We start from the raw sequence: 17191 nt of genomic DNA on the forward strand, positions 1-17191 counted from the left end.
ATGTTCTTGGATCTTATTTTACCCAAATGGTGGCTCCGTCCCTTCATCAGCAATCCCCTAGTTTGTCTTCATTTTCTTCACAATTGTGAACTTCACAATTTTGAACTTCACAATTCACTGCAGGGTAATATTAAATCCACAGGCCTGTGTACACAGTTTTGCCAATGCACTGCTACTTGTTGCACAGCAGAAATCAAGGTCCTCTCATGCCTTTGAGCAGTGGCACTGAGTGATGTATGCACTGAGTGGAGCATTTTGGGTGCGTGTACTGTGCTGTCTGACCACTGGCACCGACGTTCCAAAGCTAGCCTGCAAAATGGATGCTTTGCTTTGCTTTGCAGGTATGAGCTGACTGTTGATGACAAGAAACAGAGCAAGAAGAACCCAGCAAAGGACAGAGCAGGGAAAAGCCCAGACAGCATGAAGAAGTTTTATTTTGGTGGCTCTCCCCTCAGAACACAGCAAGCCAACTTCACTGGCTGCATAAGCAATGCCTACTTCACTAGGTGAGTAACATCCTCCCAAACACATTAACAGGCAGTCGCTGCCCTGCCTGACAGCTTGAATAGAAGCTCATGAGAAGTGAATTATTGTCACAATAAAAATTCCTCTCTCATTTTGTGAGGCTAGACAGCATGTGTGAATAAGATTCTTACCTTATTTGCTATGGAATCTGTTGGTACAGATATGCTAGGTTAAGATATTGTTAAGGTGGGAACAACTTGATGAAATAAGCTTTTGGTACTGCACCTGCTAATGCTACTGGTGCAATGAATAATTTGCATAGCTGTAATTTACATTTATATTATGTAGCTCTCAGGTCTGCCTTTGAAACAAAATTATATTAAGGCATCTCACAGAAGCTGGGGAGGTTAGGACTTTGGTCATGTAAAAATGATCAGAATGTGTTGATCTTAATTGCTTTATGAAATGTTCTTATATAGATTTTAAAGTTGAATTTGATGCTGCTGATTGACACTCTGTTTATGCCAGCATGTATACAACAGGCAGATGTAGTATAGGCTGTCCTTGTTACCCATACATTGACTGATCAATCTGTACTTTCATCCATGATCCAAGAATGAACTATTCAAATACAATTTAAATATAATTTAGTATAATATTTAAATACAATTTAAACCCATTCAAATATAATTTGAACTATAAATGTAAAATTCTGAGATTTTTATGCAGACAATTCTAACACTTGAGAAAAAAAGCTGTTCTTGTCATCTCATCTTTGAAACACAGGTTGGATCAAGAAGTTGAAGTGGAAGATTTCCAGAAGTACTCTGAGAAAGTTCAGGCATCTTTGTACGGATGCCCGGTTGAATCTCCTCCAGTTGCTCTTCTCTATAAGAAAGGAAAAAACTCATCAAAAGCCAAAGGAAACCGTAATAAAAAGGTCTGCTATAAACTGCTCAAGTGCTACTCTAAAGTTTTCCAGAATTCTCCAAATTATGGACCTAAAATGCATAAAGGCAGTGTCAAATATATGAACAGGATCCTGTTCCTTTATATATATTCCATCACTGGAAATGATTGCCCTGACATGATCTATCTGGCTTACACTTGCATCATTCTCTTTTGCTAGAATTATAAAATACCTGACTTCTTCAAAACAGTACTTCAGAAACAAGTCTTTTTGATTTCTTCTGTATTCTAAAGGCAAAAATCTTGCTTCTGTTCTCATCTGCTTCTGTATGGCTCTCTATCATCTGCTTCTGTATGGCTCTCTACTGGATACAATTAGCACATATTAATATAAATGAGGAAAAACCTTCCTCCTGCATGCAGAATTTTTAGTCTAAGCATATCCTCTCATGCCTATAATATAGCTGATATCACCAAAAGCAGAGAGAAAAAGATTTAATTATGAAAACTCTAAAAAAAAAAAAAAAAAATTGGAATTATGTTAGCTACACAAGTGTTTTGTTCTGTCTTGTTCTGCCTTGTTCTGTCTTGTTTCTGCCTTGTTCTGTCCTAAATCAGCACTCACAGTAGATCTGTTCAAGGAAAATTTGACTCAAAAACAATCCTGGTATTTATGTCGGGAAGCAATATATTACTAGTTTATTTAAAAATGACACTGTTATTTTATGTCCAATCTTAGCTAAATGTTCTGGTTAATAGCTCTTTTTCTATGAAGGTGGGAAGAGATAAAGACAAGATTGCACAGCCTTCATCTGGCCTCAAAAAACTGTATCAAGTGAATTTGCAAAGAGAGCCTCAGTGCCACTTGCCCATGAACCCCAAGGCAACTGAACATGCCTATCAATTTGGAGGAACAGCAAACAGCCGGCAAGAATTTGATCACATACCAAAGGATTTCAGTCAAAGGTAAAGTGACTTTAGAAATAAAAATGAAATATGCTGGGAAGAAGAAAGAAGTATTTCAATGTTTCAAATTTTCAATTTTCAAATTTTCTTTAACATTTCTGCTGTTACCCTGGCTTTGTTCCTTTATATCTTAGGCTAAATTTTGTGTCGAGCCTGTTGTTAGGTTACATTAAAAGATGCTTCAGTTGAGTAAGAGAAAAACATAGATTGTGCTTCCAGTTACATCCCTCTTGTGGAATCTTCATCTGCATTGCATATTAACATAATGTGTCTCCTTGCCTATTTGTGTGAAGCTTTTGAGGATGTTAGTTCTATACAAGCAATGCACAATAATCAGTCTCTTTACACAAGAAGTAAAGGCATTAAAGCCGAAAGGAAGCAGTAACATGCTGAGTGGACCTTGTCAGTAGTTTAATCTTCACAGTGCAGTAAGACACAAAGCTATGAAAACCTGGTCCAATTCAAGCCATAATAGAAATCTAAGTAATAATGAGTCCAGATACTGTTGAAATTTAATATTCATATTCCCACAAAATATCTCATGCAATATTCAAAATCCAATAAGGATTTTGGTTTAATACTTTCCATTAAAGACTATAAATTCAACAGCACAAAACTTCCTGGAAGCATACCAGACCACTAACTCAGAAAAAAGAGTGTTCTTTCCTGATTTAAATTAGAAAGTCATTATGTTCATTTTAATTCAATGCATTTAACTTAAGGCAGTTCTGATGGCACCCATATGAAGGAAAACCCAAACTCTAATATCTTCATCCCACCTTCATTCCTAAAACATATATTTATTTGCCAAATCTTATTAAAGCTTCATTTTTGTAATGTTGATTTTTAAGAAGTAATGACTTGTATCATTTTAAAACAACTAATATTGGCAAGGGACTGTCTGTGGAATGTATGCACACATGGCATTGGGAATGTATAGATTTTTGAGACAATATGAAGAATGGAAACTAGGTTAGACCTGACATCAGAAGAAGGAGGAATCAGTTCTGGCACTGTCCTAAACCAACACAGCTTTGCCGTGTTTTAGACTATAAGTAATATTAGCAATCACTCAATAAATTTCACTGTGACAGTGTCAAACCAACAATGGTATGACTTCCTATGATGACTTGGACTTCACAAGGAACTACAAGGAAGGAGAATCTTCAAACAAGTCTGGAATAACATTAAACATCAGGCCTCCGTGCCATCACACTTAAAACTTCCCCCAGCCCTGCTGTTTAACAGAAAAGGAAAAGTACTGTCAGATTTTGGTGGTCTGCATTGAACTTATTCACTCTTGAGATTTTAATTTTTGAAGAAAAGTTCCTCACCAGGCAGCTTTTTCTCCAGCTTTGAGTTCTGCTCAAAAAACCATCACAGAATGTTTCTCAGAAACACCACTTCCATAAAGCAGAAGAATATCTTTTTGGATGAAAGGAAAATCTCAGTCTTCCTCTGCCTGATGTTTGATTTAAATCAAAAGTATCTGCTTTAATGTTGATATTGTGTTTTTATGTGCCAGAGCTCAGTTCTCTATCAGTCTGAAAACTCTCTCATCTCATGGAATGATTTGCTACGTTTCGGATCAAAAAGAGACCAACTTCATGGCCCTTTTCGTTGCTCATGGCAGACTCATTTTTATGTTTAATGCGGGTCACCAGAAGATAAGGATTAAGAGCCAAGAGAAATACAATGATGGACTGTGGCACAATGTAAGTAGAAGAAAGCAATCCTGATGGCACATGTTGTCAAGGCTGCAGTAAAGACACTCATGTGACAGCTCAGGGAGTCTTCATTCACGTATTCATAAACACATCTATATGTTGAGAAACTTCCATAAATATTTTTTAGATCTTCCACGCAGCATTTTATTAAGTCATTAACTAGGGACAGGAATGTGAGTCAGTTATAAAAATTCAGCAATTCCCAACACTAACAGCTGAATAGAAATGAAGGAAACAAGCAGAGCAGTAAGGTAATTAAGAGTTAAATGAGTTATTAAAGGAAAGACTAGAATAATTTTGTTCAGCAAATGTCTTTGAAGTGCCTAAGAAAGGAGTTCAGCTGTCTTAGGCTACCTCCAGCTGTCTTAGGCTACCTCAGTAGTCTATGAAAATAAAAAGACAATTTTAGGAGTCAAGGTGAATTTCTCCCTGTAGGTATCTCTCCTCATTAACTACAGAGAAATACTACAGCTACTAAACCACTGACTCGGGCATTTAAGTGTTTAAAGCAGGTTGGATGAATCCATACCATAAAACGAATCATGACTGTGAAAATGCTAACAGTGATAGGTAGATATCAGTAGACCTTATGACATCTTAGTTACCTCTGCCTTGTGCATCAATATGTAAGAAAGGCAGCAGTTTTACTATCTAGCCTTCATATGAATGTGAAAAATGAAGGTTGTCCAGCAAAGAATACTGGCAGTTAGCAAAACAGGCATGTAGAGTATCGCTCACACACTTTTCTTCTCAAATGTCTCATCTTCTTCCACTGCACAGCAGTGATCCATTAACAGATGGAAGTAATCTTCCACATCTTTTTCTTCCCTTCCTAGGTGATATTTATTAGAGGCAAAAATATTGGTCGATTGATAATCGATGGTCTCCGAGTACTAGAAGAATCTTTTGATGGGAATGTGAATAGTTGGCAAGTCACTGAACCACTCTATATTGGAGGTGTAGCTCCCGGAAAAGCTGTAAAAAACATCCAGGTAAAGCAGACCTCTATGTAGAGACCCCACACCTCTGTGTAAAGTTAATACAAAAGTTGACTTGGGGATGAGATCAGAAAAAATCTTATTAAGATCTTGACCCTCGTTCTCCTAAGGAGCAGACAGCTCAGCTCATGTATAGAGCAAAGCCTCCACAGGGCTGGGCTGGTGGTATCAGGGTGAGGCATCCACAGCCTTGCAGCAACAGCTGGGAAACCCATGGTCCATGAGGAACAGAAAAATCCTAGTGACATCGAAAATTAGATGAGACCAATAATGTTAGGCAAGATCAATTTCACCCTGAGGTCTGAGATACAGAATGAGTTTTGGAGACATTTCGATGTTCTCCTAGTACTTCTGTTTTAAGATAATACCTAGAGAGGTCAGGATTCTGTTCTACAGCTTGGTACTGAAGTATACGGAAAGAAGTGTTAAACCAAAAATGAACATAATATTCTCTTTCAAGGTAATCTTTAGTGTTATGTGCCCAACAAGATTGATAAACTTCTCTGAAAAAGTAGACCCCTGTCTTGCCTTGATACTATGAAGTATGTGTATAGAACTGCCTTGCCCTACTTGTGTTTTGTTTCTCACAGTTCCTTGAAGTCATCAAAAAGGCATGAGAGGCCAAGAGAACCATTTTTCCTGCTTCCCTTCTCTGGAATTGTTTTTAGTTCAAAACTGATGCACCAGACAATCACAATCTTACGGCTTATAAACAAGTAAAAATAAGGACGGAAGAATCTATTTCCTTCCAGAAGCAGTTTATTTACTAATCAAGGCTTTTTCTACTCCTCAGATTAACTCTGTCTACAGCTTTAGTGGTTGTCTCAGCAACTTACAGCTCAATGGAAGATCACTTACTTCAGCTTCACAGACATTTAGTGTAACACCTTGCTTTGAAGGCCCATCAGAAGCAGGAACATACTTTTCATCAGAAGGAGGATATGTCGTCCTGGGTAATATACTCCTAACCAAATGTATCCCAAAATAGGACTGTGGTATTCACTGTGCTTCAGAATGGCATTTTTCACTAAAGAGTGTGGTCATTTCCAAGGCTGTGAGCTGTAAGGATTATCAGAAACAGATCACTATTGTGCTAAGCAGATGATATTGAAAGGTCACAATGTCGCTGTGAAACTTAAATGTTGTTAAATAAACACATCTGTATGTATGTATGTGTTTCAAATAATAATTTAATAAGGCAAAAATTTTAATGAGGGAACAGACAATGTTAAAAATTAGCACAGAAGTCAACATGGCCAAGACTAAGTACACCATCAAATGGTCATCCCTTATTTTTTTAATTAACATGTAAATAAAAAATCCTACAGAAAGGCTTTCGGCATGTCTTGACACAGAACAGCATGACAGAACATATCTATTCTGTCATTTAGGCCTACTGTGTTCCAGGAAGAGTTTTAGAAGGGTGTTTCAGTCACATAGGCTCTGATCTGAACAAGAAAGGAAACTGCAAAACCCTATTCACTGGCAGCACCAAGAAGAATCAGACTAGTGTTTCTAATTTGCTCTCTGGCCTGTCACCAGTTTGAAAAAGGGAGTTTCTCCTACTGAATCATCAAAGCTCAAGTGAACTCCCACTCACTCAATAATGACTGCTGAGTGTCTAGGAAATTGCACAATAAGAAACTGCCAAAAAATACAGATCATTTACTTTCTGTTGTCCATTTCATTGCTAAGAAACATTTTTAAACAAAACACATTTTTTAAATAATGAGAAAAGTAAATAAACCTTTATTAGTACTCCAAGCAAACACAATCAAAACAACAGTTGAAATGGGTCATTGACACCACATCATGCTATCTCACATTTCAATAGTTTTAAGAACAAATAAAATCCACCCTCTGATGTTCTACTTTGACTTGGAATAAATGTCCAATTTCATCACTAACTCAGTACAAAAAGAATGTTATTCTTTTTACTTCATAGATGAATCCTTCAGTTTAGGCCTGAAATTTGAAGTTGTTTTTGAAATACGTCCCCGAAGCAGCTCAGGAATCCTACTGCATGGTCACAGCGTGAATGGAGAGTACCTGAATATGCACATGAGAAATGGACAGGTATAAAGAAAGTCTCATCTCCTCCATTGCCTTGACTGGTTTCTCTTCCACTTTCTTGGGCTTCCATGCATGCAGATTTTGTCTTATGAATTTGCCCTTAACTGATTCTTATTTCTCCCCTACATATAATAACAGCCAAAAGATTAGCCCAACCAAATATTTATTTTAAAATACTAAAATCAACACCTGAGATAAGTTCAGATCACTTTACTAATACAAGCCATGAATATTTTGTTGTGAGCTGAAAAGAAGTAAAAGCACTAACTATTTGGCACTGCTCTTTCACCCACACACTAAAAATGTATCACAGTTGCAAATAAGGTAACTATCAATAATTTTTTATTCATTATTTCTCAAAAGATATGTCTGAGTTACACTCAGTCTCTTCTTTCTTTATCAGATATATGTGTGATGGAAAGAGTGAGGGAAAGGAAAATTCTGACTGTTGGCCTCGTTTCTACAGGCTCTGGATTTCAAACAAAGGAGAGAGGTTTTATAATAATTCACCAGACAGCTGTTGCTATTTTTATTTTTTATTGTGTTCATTGATAAAATCTGGATCTTTTCATGCTATGCACTGCACACCTACAGTAATAAATTTCAGTCTTAAGTGAACAACACAAGCAAAGATTTAGAGCATAGGAAATCTTGGCAGTTTTTTGGTCTTTCCTGTAGAAGAGAAACTCAGGGCCCAGTGTGGACATTCTTCAATCACTGATAAGCACCTGTCAATCAAAGTGGAAGGGTATTTAACTGGGGCTGGTTGTACCTCAGTTAGAAATGCAACATCTGAGGAAACACTCTCACCTCTTCTCCAACTACAGCAGATACCTACAACAGAGTAACTTAGTAAACAGTTTAACATCATGATTCATCCTATCCTAAAGGAGGTGTCTAATTAGGTGACTAAATGAGCTGTTATTCAGAGATTATTTTTCTATGTTGGCTATAGAGAGAACAGGTGCTTCAGTCAGGCACCTAACTTTTGACAGCTGATTAGGTAGGTTGAAGCCCATTCTTACCCCTGTATCTAGTGAACTAACAGAGAAATTCTTAAGTACGTTGTGCTGATGTGTGTCATGCCACACCCAAAAGCTGAGTCTATATAGAACCCGTCCAGTATAGCACTTCTTGTGTCAATTTCTAACCAAAGTTCTGCATGTCCAATAATTTGTCTGGTTTTCCCAACTGCACCAACTGGTCTAACAAAAGGTGCTGCTTCACTTACTTCACACCTCACTTCCTGTATGACGCATATGCAATTTATAAACAAAATTCACCCTGGAAAAGCAGCTTTTCTCTGCTTGTCACTGCAGCAGTCCAGTACCTTCTTAGTAAGGATCAGTGTGTCTTTAGCATTAACTATCTGCTCTCTCTGAATGCATTACAAAAGACCTGTTTTGTGAAAACCATTTTGCTGAACAAATAAGATCAGCAACTATAATTCATTTTTTAAATGTACACATCTCCATCAGTACACCTTGTCTGGGTGATTTATTAAAGAGTCACTTTCTCCCGTGATTCTTTATTTGCTTCAATCTCTACATTTTGTCTAAGGGTGGATGAAATAGAACATGAGGATCATTTTAATGTTGTTGGTGCCCTTCTGGAAAAAAAATTAATATGTTTTAGTTACAACTGTATCAAAACCCTCTAGAATTAAATATAAGTTGTTTCATTGTGAGAGACTATTTACAAGGGCATGCAGAGACAGGACAAGGAGGAACGGCTTCAAACTGACAGTAAATTTAGATTAGATATTAGGAAGAAATTCTTTGCTGTGAGGGTGGTGAGGCTGGAACAGGTTGCCCAGAAAACCTGGGCAATGCCCCATCCCATGAAATGTTGAAGGGCAGGTTGGATGTGACTGAGCAACACAATGCTATGAAAGGTGTTCCTGTCCATGGCGGTGGGGGGGAGGGTTGGAACAAGATGATTTTTAAGACCTCTTCCAGTCCAAACAATTCTATGGTTCTGTGATTTTCAGTCAGCATAGTCAGCATAATCAGAAATAACTTCAACATTTGAAAAGCCTGAGTGGTTGGGCTCAGAGTTTGGAGTTCTCTGGCAATCACCACCAGGAATCTCATGTCCCACAAAAAGGGCACAGTGCTGTTTTCCTCCAGCTGCACAATTTCTATGTAAAAAGACATTAATCCATTAACTAAAACAGAGGTGCAAAATTCAGAATTATGTTCACCTTCTAGCTCTGCCAGGGACTTACTGGTAAGCTTGAACAAGTAACTTGAAAGTAATTCTTAATTTTTCTGTCTCTTCCTTTCTCGTATATTTTCCATTTATTTATACTTGGGTTTTCATGTTTTCCTTATTAGGTGGCTAGCAAGATGCCAAAAACATCATCTGATGCCTCTAAACACTAATTTATCATAGAGGAAATTATAGAGTAGAGGTACTGGTAAATGAGTGAAATTAACTCTTATTTTTAAATCTTTTCTTGAACTCTTCCTTGAGATAATTAGGAGTGTCTCAGAACTATTGAATCTGAACAGTTAAAAAAAAACCCAAAAAAAAAAAAAGAAGAAGAAGAAGAAAAAACAAAAAACAAAGCAAACAAACAAAAAATATGAAACAACCTAAATTTGGATTTAAAAGGTACTTTTTCTTGAAGAATTCAATGAAGATGTGTTTTCGTTTCTCTTGGATACTTGACCTGTTTTGAGTGGGGAACACAACATTATTACAACAGAAGGTAAAAAGAGAAAAGGAGGGGGTTTACAGTGATGTTTACATTTTCCCTCAGGTTACTGTGAAACTGAATAATGGAATCAGGGATTTTTCAACTTCAGTGACACTGAAACAGAGTCTCTGTGACGGCAGGTGGCATCGAATTGCAGGTCAGTAAAAGGTGATTGTCTCCTAATTAAGGTAACAAAGCCCGTCCCTTTCCCTCCAGATATTCGTCTCCACGGGCTAGAGCACTGGCAATGCAGAAGTATTTTCAGTTCTTCTTTTTCACCTGCCAAGACCCAAGTTTGTGTGAAAGACACAGTCATAGTCATACCTCAGACATAGAACTGTAGGGCTTCCTGGGAAGACAAGCACAGGTTCCTTCAAAGATAGGAAAACCAAACAAAGATGGAAGCTCCCTGTTCAAAGAACAGAAAGCAGCCTATCTGAAATTCTGGCTACCTTTCCTAATTCACATACCAGATTATAGTCTTCCTTTCCCAGTTAGAGGTTAAATAAATTGATAGAATGCAGTAGGTACAAGTATATGCTGCCCTTAAAAGTCAAATAACAAGACAGATGTGGGGAACCTTTTGCTCACGATAGAGAGATGTCTACAGCTGGGATTTTGCCTCTGTGACAGACAGTCATCCTTCCTTCCTGGTTTTGAAAGTCAAAAAGCACTTCCTGGGTACATTGAACCACCTCATCTTCCTGTCTAGATGTGGACTTAGAATGTCTTCCACTATCACTGCAGAAACGATCTGAGTCTGCACCCCTTCCACAAGCATTCTGTTTCCCTTCTGAAGGAAATCCAAGCACACAAGCAAGGGAGAAGCCTTACTGCATTCTAATATATCCCTAATTGGGAGTGATTGGGAAAGTTTTTATAAGCCACAAGCCAGGTATGCTCATAACCTGGAACCTAAACAATGCCACCAGGCATCAAGAGCCCCACTCAAAAGCACCCTTGCTCCCTCTCTATCTACTATCGGTCCTGCTGTATGCCAGAATCCACTCACAGTCACTGATGGCTCACCCAATCTAGCAAATACGAAATCATCTACTCACACCAAAGAGATAACTCCTGTCTGTCATAAAAGACTCATATCACACTTCTTGCTGATCCCTGTTCCTTCTCCTTTCAGTTATTAGAGACGCAAATGTGGTGCAGCTGGACGTAGACTCTGAAGTCAACCATGTGGTAGGACCACTAAATCCAAAGGCAATGGACCACAGGGAGCCAGTGTTTATTGGAGGTGTACCAGGTATGTTTTTGGTATCTTTGTGGTACATTGTTCTGAGATTTCAGCCCTCTTTTCAGAGAAAGACTAAGTTTTAATCTTAAAAAAGAACAAAATATGTGAACAACCTGGTAAAATTCAAAGGTTCAAGAGCTGATCATAAATGTTCTGCCTCAAGTTCTCAAAGAAAAAGATGTGCTGCTTCATTGAAATTAAAACATTCACAGCTGCTGGAGGGCAAGGTATGGATTCACTAGAGAAGTCAGCCAACAACAAAAAAAAATTTCTTTTTTTTCTGTTTTTCCTTCCCATGTGGGCTAACTCTTTTTTAAGACGTGATTTATTTATTTATGGGATTGGAAACTCACTGTAACTGGAGTCCCAAGGTTTAGTTGCTCATAGGCTTCTTTCCTCTTCTTCAAGCAATAGCATCTTTGAAAACAAGATGGAGATTCTTTTTCTTACTAGGGGTTTGTGTTAGACAGATTTCTGCTTCTGTGTATTTGTGACTCACAGACCATCTGTGTAGCATGGGCCAAGATTACTACATTTCCTTCCCTTATTCAACAGACAGAGCTACTCTGTTGGGGTTCATACACAAACTGTAATCAACACTACGTGATCCAATTTTTAAGTCAACTCCCGTACATTTCTCAGTGAAAACATGCAGCATTATTTCTCTGAGCCTTGCATGTCAATCATTAACAGTTCTAACTACAAAATTCATTATAATACTTATCTTGGATTACTGGCTTGAGTGCGTGGTGTTCACATCCATCCCATGCTACCAGGAGGTAAAATGAGCCTAAAGGGAATAATAAAATCTATGCACAGATGCCTGCTCACTCTTTAAATCCAAACTGGAATTTTATTAGGACAGAACTCTTCCCAGAGAGGTAATATAAAGGGGTAATTGCAAATGCTGTTCTGCTTCATAATAGAGCCTCTATTTCTACATTAATTATAGAATACTAAAGCAATGCCATACACTGGCTCTATAATGCTATTATCAGCCTGGCACAGGAAACTCTTACACAGAACTTCACAACAACATAAAAGATACAATACTAAATAATGCCATGCAGATACAGCCAACTGAAGGCAAACTTACAAATCAGACACAGATTACAATACATGTGATGTTAAATTACAAAAAGACACACTGGGACTCATCTACCCTGTTACTTAAAAGAAAATGTAGTTGTCAAAAAATGGAAAATTGTGTCTCTATTGCTAATATAGCATCAAGAGTTTCACATAACTGTAGATAACTAACTTTTCTTTAATGGCTTCTAGGACACTGGCAGTAGGCCAAACATTTTAAAAGAAGATTCTGAAGAGCTGCACTTAGTAGCAAAGTTCTGCCGCCAAACTGATTATTTTGCCCATCATGAGCTCTAAACTTTTATTTATCTAATTTTTTTGATCTTCTTTTTCCAGAGTCTCTGCTAACATCAAGCCTGACTACACGCAATTCCTTCATTGGCTGCATTCGTAACTTCATGATTGATGAAAAGCCAGTGAGTTTTAGTAAAGCAGCTTTGGTTAGTGGTGCTGTAAGCATTAATACCTGTCCAGCAGCCTGATAGTGCACTGCATCGATTCTGAAAAGTTCCTTAGACCACAGAAAGAAAAATAGAACAAAAGAAACCATGTCCAGCAAGACAAGAAGAATGAAAATATCACAGCCACATCTAGAGAAAGCAGGAAGGGGGGGGGGGTCACTTCTAATATTTACACGCAAACAAAAAACACTGAAGAATAAAAGCTGTTGCTTCTGCACTTCTCTTAACATACCACAAGAGTGAGCTTTACCATTTCTTATAGTGTATGTGTGGCCAGTCTGTTACATGAAAATATGAGATTATAAAATAAACTAAAATTATATAAAATATGTTACCTTCAAAATAGATCCTCTACATAATCTCATTCCATATCTTAGTCACCCTTTGTTCCACAGAAAAAGATCTGCTAATGCACATTAAAGAATAAAGCTAGATAATAGATTTACATCGCAAATACTGTAAAAAGATCTTACTGTATATTTTTAATTTTCCATTCAACTCATTTATATATTCCTCAAATGAAAGGGGGGGAAGAGAGTATACTAATTATGTAAGCTTGCAAACAATGAAAAATTGAAAATTTTATTCCACTTCTAGACTTCATGGATATGTTCTAGCACAGTATGAAGAGAGGATGTATATCTTTTAATACAGATGCTTTATATATAGACTCATTTACCTAAACTAGGTAATTTTAGAGTAATGCTTGCCTTAGAGACAATTTTAAATTACAAGCTTTTCTCTGAATTTTTAAATGCACTTACAAACACAGCACTAAATTCACAATCTCATTGTGATCTCATTTGCACTAATGTTACACAAGTAAATATGAAGCGTAGAAAGCAGAATCACAGTCACAGTTTCAGGTGACTCCCTTATCATACGAAAACATCACTTCCCCATGAGACTCCTGCAGGGCTTCAGTTTACAGCAGAAATCCTCAAACAAGGAACAGGTTCCTTCAGAAGATATGCTGCTGCAGAGGAACCAAGAATGAAACAGGAAGATGTAAACAGAAGGCAAAGGGCTGCAAATCTGAGCTGTGTTATAACCATAGAAGGTAGATGGAAGTTAATGGTAGGGTTCAACTCACAGTAGGCTTGCACACCAAATAGACACAAGTCACTTGCAAAACTGAGTCCCTTCAATCATCACCTACAAGGAATCAAAGCCATTTAGCTTTCTTTTCTTTGAAGTATAAAGTAATGTAATAAAGAATAAAGTAATGAAAGTTTTATGGTTGCTGAGCAAATTATTGTTGGAACCCATTCAAAATATGACCAGCTGCAAAGCAGGAAACTATGGAATGCAAAAATAAAGGACAGCACCCAAGAGACTAAAAATTAGTAAGAACTCAATTGGAAAACACACAAATGAAAACTGGAATCCAAAGTTCTTGAAAGCATGGACAGATGGAAGAACCACCAGAATAAGATACATATGTAAGCACTAATCAGCAGCTTCCCTACTATTCTCAGAAGGGTGAAAAAAGAGTTTTGACACACTGCAGCAGACTTGGCTTACTCTGGATAAAGAACTGCAACCTCTGGATACAGAGGCACAGGAAATCTCCAGCAGCTGGGACCCCCTCATGGACTCTCCACTTGCTTCTAGAGTCCAGTGTTGGGTGGTAAAGGAACAACATAGTGTGGCTCCAGTAGCCACTGCCTCTCCTGTCACCAGCCTTGTCAGCTCAGCTCATACTTTCAGCCCCATTCCTCTTCTGCTTGTCTTCTCCTGAACACGTCCCCTTCTCCCTTCCCTGCAGCTCTCAGGCAATATGCTCCAAGGACTGATTCCCTTTCCAACTCCAAGATTACAGGGGAGTGATAAATAGACCCTTCTTTTCCTCACTCCAAAGCCCACTGTTCATACTTGAGAAGTAAACAGTAAAGAGTATCCCTCTGCAGTATCTCTGGTTGAGGCATGGATCCCTAAATCCAGTTCAATGCCTTCAAATGTCATCTTTGTCTCAGGCACCAAAACCAATATGCTTGCTCAGCTTTTTCCTGCTCTCAGCTACTACCCAAAAATGGAACTGAAAATTTAGGGCTTTGCTTCAGGAATATTTTATTATTGGTGTTGAGGGCAAACGTCCTCAGATCAGTGAGCTGGGTTCCCGGTGGTTACAGAGGCCATGGGTGGTGTCAGAGCTGTACAGCTAGGAGCAGGGGTAAGAAAGGAAGTCTCTCTCCTCCCAGTGCCAGTGAGTTGTTAGATTAGCTCAAAAAAGCTCTTGACACCACCTGAAGTAAGCTTCCTCAGGCCCTGGTCTCCAGGACCCTGTTGCTGGAGAGAAAAGAACAGCAGATTCCCTGCTTAGATAGGCTGGTTACAAGGATTACTGAAATTCCTTTTGAGTTGCCTGCAGCTGCTCAGCAGAGATAGTCAGGAATAGTAAATGCTTGTGGCCCCTAAGAGCATCAGAGTTTAGTGAATGCTGGTATTAAGTGGAGCATTGCATGTTAACTGGTACACACGAGCTCAGATTGTTTTTCTGTCTCACACGTACTTCAAACCAAAAGATATTTTCTCATATCCACATCCAAGCTCTGTGAATAAACAGTATTTCTCTTAGCCATATTTGCTGCAATGTGATTTGGTTTCATTCTGTGGATTTATGTATAAGAATGAGTTTTCTGATTTAATCAGTCCTTTGCATATTTTATATATGGAAAACTAAAAATACACTAAAACAGTATGTGAATAAAAACCAATTAAAATTCATAAACTGCTACTATTCAATTTACTTCTCTTTACTATATCACCAGCTAATCAAACACAACACTATTTTGGAGGGTGTCTTCATCAATTTTCTCTTCTAGGCTTCAGAGGTGTGGGTTTTCCCTCTGCAGAATACGGTTTCCAAAGAAAAACGCTATAAACCAGAGGATACTTGCAGACTCAGGAGAGAGCAGAAAATAATGTAAATTTCCCTGCCCCCAACATCCACGTAGACCTTTAACATTACCATTTCATATGTGCCAAAGAAAGCCAGTTTGTGATGCATTATGCTGCACATACCTCTGCACTCATTTTAAGGGCTGCTGGTGTTTAAGAGAAGGCAACTGCCTAAGCAAAAATCTTTCCAGAATTCAATTTGTCTCCTGTATCTATCTTAAAAATTATACCTTCAAAGTACAAAACCCTTCATCTACAAAGATTTGGGGAAAACCTTCAAGTTCTGAGCTACATTGTCAGATTGTCCATTTCCATTTTTAGCATATAACTATCTAAATTTTGCAGAAATCCTACAAGAAATGAGCACTGACTCTAAGCAGATTATAACTTTTCTCTGGCACCTTCCAGGTTTTAATAAGTGTTGTTATAGCCATTATCTAAATGCGGGCTGCAACTACACTTGCAGTATCCCAAAATATTCTGAAATTGGACATTTGCATGACTATGCAATAAAGAAACCAATTTCAAGATCAAAGGCTCAGGAAATTGCTCCAAAATAGAGGATTTAAATGGGATCTCGGCCCCCTCTATGTCTTACATCTCAAGATTTGTAGAGAATACCCTCCTCCTCAAGAATCCAGGGTATGGACAACAGCCTGAACAAAAAAATGAAAGATTAAGTGTAACAAGCCTGACAGTAATTTCCCAAAATACAGCAATTCTAAATTTAAAAAGATTCAAACAAACAAAAAATAGGGAAAAAAAATCAAAATTACAAACCAACAAGCCTTAATATGTGAACTAAGTCACAATATTAATCAAAGGATAACATTAGTTCACATTTCAGTGTATTCTCCCTACAGCAGCACGTGGCCTAAATAGTCAAATGACTTATTAAAAAGATGCTGAAAGCATAGCACACATATTTAACTTGGGATGCACTTTTGGCTCTTGTTACAGTGTGTTATTTAAGGGCTATTCACAGATTCACTGTGGTCCATGGACATTCATGTCCACCAAAAAACATAAGTTATTGATACAATTATTCAATTTGTGGCCCAAAGGTGTGGAACACCATTCCTGTATGACACATCAGCAAAATGTTACTGAGAAATTAAGGGTAAGAAACACATATTACCATATGTCTGTTGATTAAATTATTAACATAGACAAAAGTGTCTCCAAGGAGACCTATATCGATTCATGCATTTTTTACTAACAAAACAGAAAGTCACATGTGTGATTATTTCTTTCACAGAGTTGAGCTGACTGTTTCATTAAACATCTGAGCATGCACCAAGCCAAACTGGCTGCTACAAGTCAACTTCCTGCCCTTGGACCTCCTTTGGCAGCTAAAAATTATCCCCACATGAACATGAATCTCAGTTACATCACCAATTCACAGTGTTTCCAAGCTCAAAGAGAATAATCACTTTACATTTGCCTTCACACACCACTTCACACACCAGAGAACAGTGGAAGCCAAAGCTCAGAGTGTCTTCTTGCAACATCGTGTTCAATAGTGTGAATCTCACTAAGCTGAATCTTCATAGGACATAGAACACAAAAACTACAACTAACTTAAAAAAAAAGTAGAAAGTGGAGCTAATTACACAAGAAGAAAGTCAGATACAGTAATATTAAGAGATTCT

The 17191-nt window shown here is 37.8% G+C and overlaps 1 protein-coding gene across 1 annotated transcript in view; it reads left to right on the top strand.

The window, feature by feature from the left end:
- LAMA4 (laminin subunit alpha 4) overlaps positions 1-15221 on the top strand; it is a 98545-nt gene extending 83324 nt beyond the window's left edge. Inside the window, exons 29-38 of the mRNA XM_009092869.4 lie at positions 342-506; positions 1252-1405; positions 2150-2340; positions 3866-4055; positions 4904-5059; positions 5859-6018; positions 7011-7141; positions 9903-9996; positions 10978-11097; positions 12514-15221. Coding sequence (XP_009091117.2) covers positions 342-506; positions 1252-1405; positions 2150-2340; positions 3866-4055; positions 4904-5059; positions 5859-6018; positions 7011-7141; positions 9903-9996; positions 10978-11097; positions 12514-12659 — 1507 coding nt within the window. The 3' untranslated portion in view covers positions 12660-15221. The remainder of the gene's footprint in view (positions 1-341; positions 507-1251; positions 1406-2149; positions 2341-3865; positions 4056-4903; positions 5060-5858; positions 6019-7010; positions 7142-9902; positions 9997-10977; positions 11098-12513) is intronic.
- The last annotated feature ends 1970 nt before the right edge of the window (positions 15222-17191 follow it).

The sequence above is a fragment of the Serinus canaria genome, chromosome 3 (genome assembly GCF_022539315.1).
Source record: "Serinus canaria isolate serCan28SL12 chromosome 3, serCan2020, whole genome shotgun sequence".
NCBI lineage: Eukaryota > Metazoa > Chordata > Aves > Passeriformes > Fringillidae > Serinus > Serinus canaria.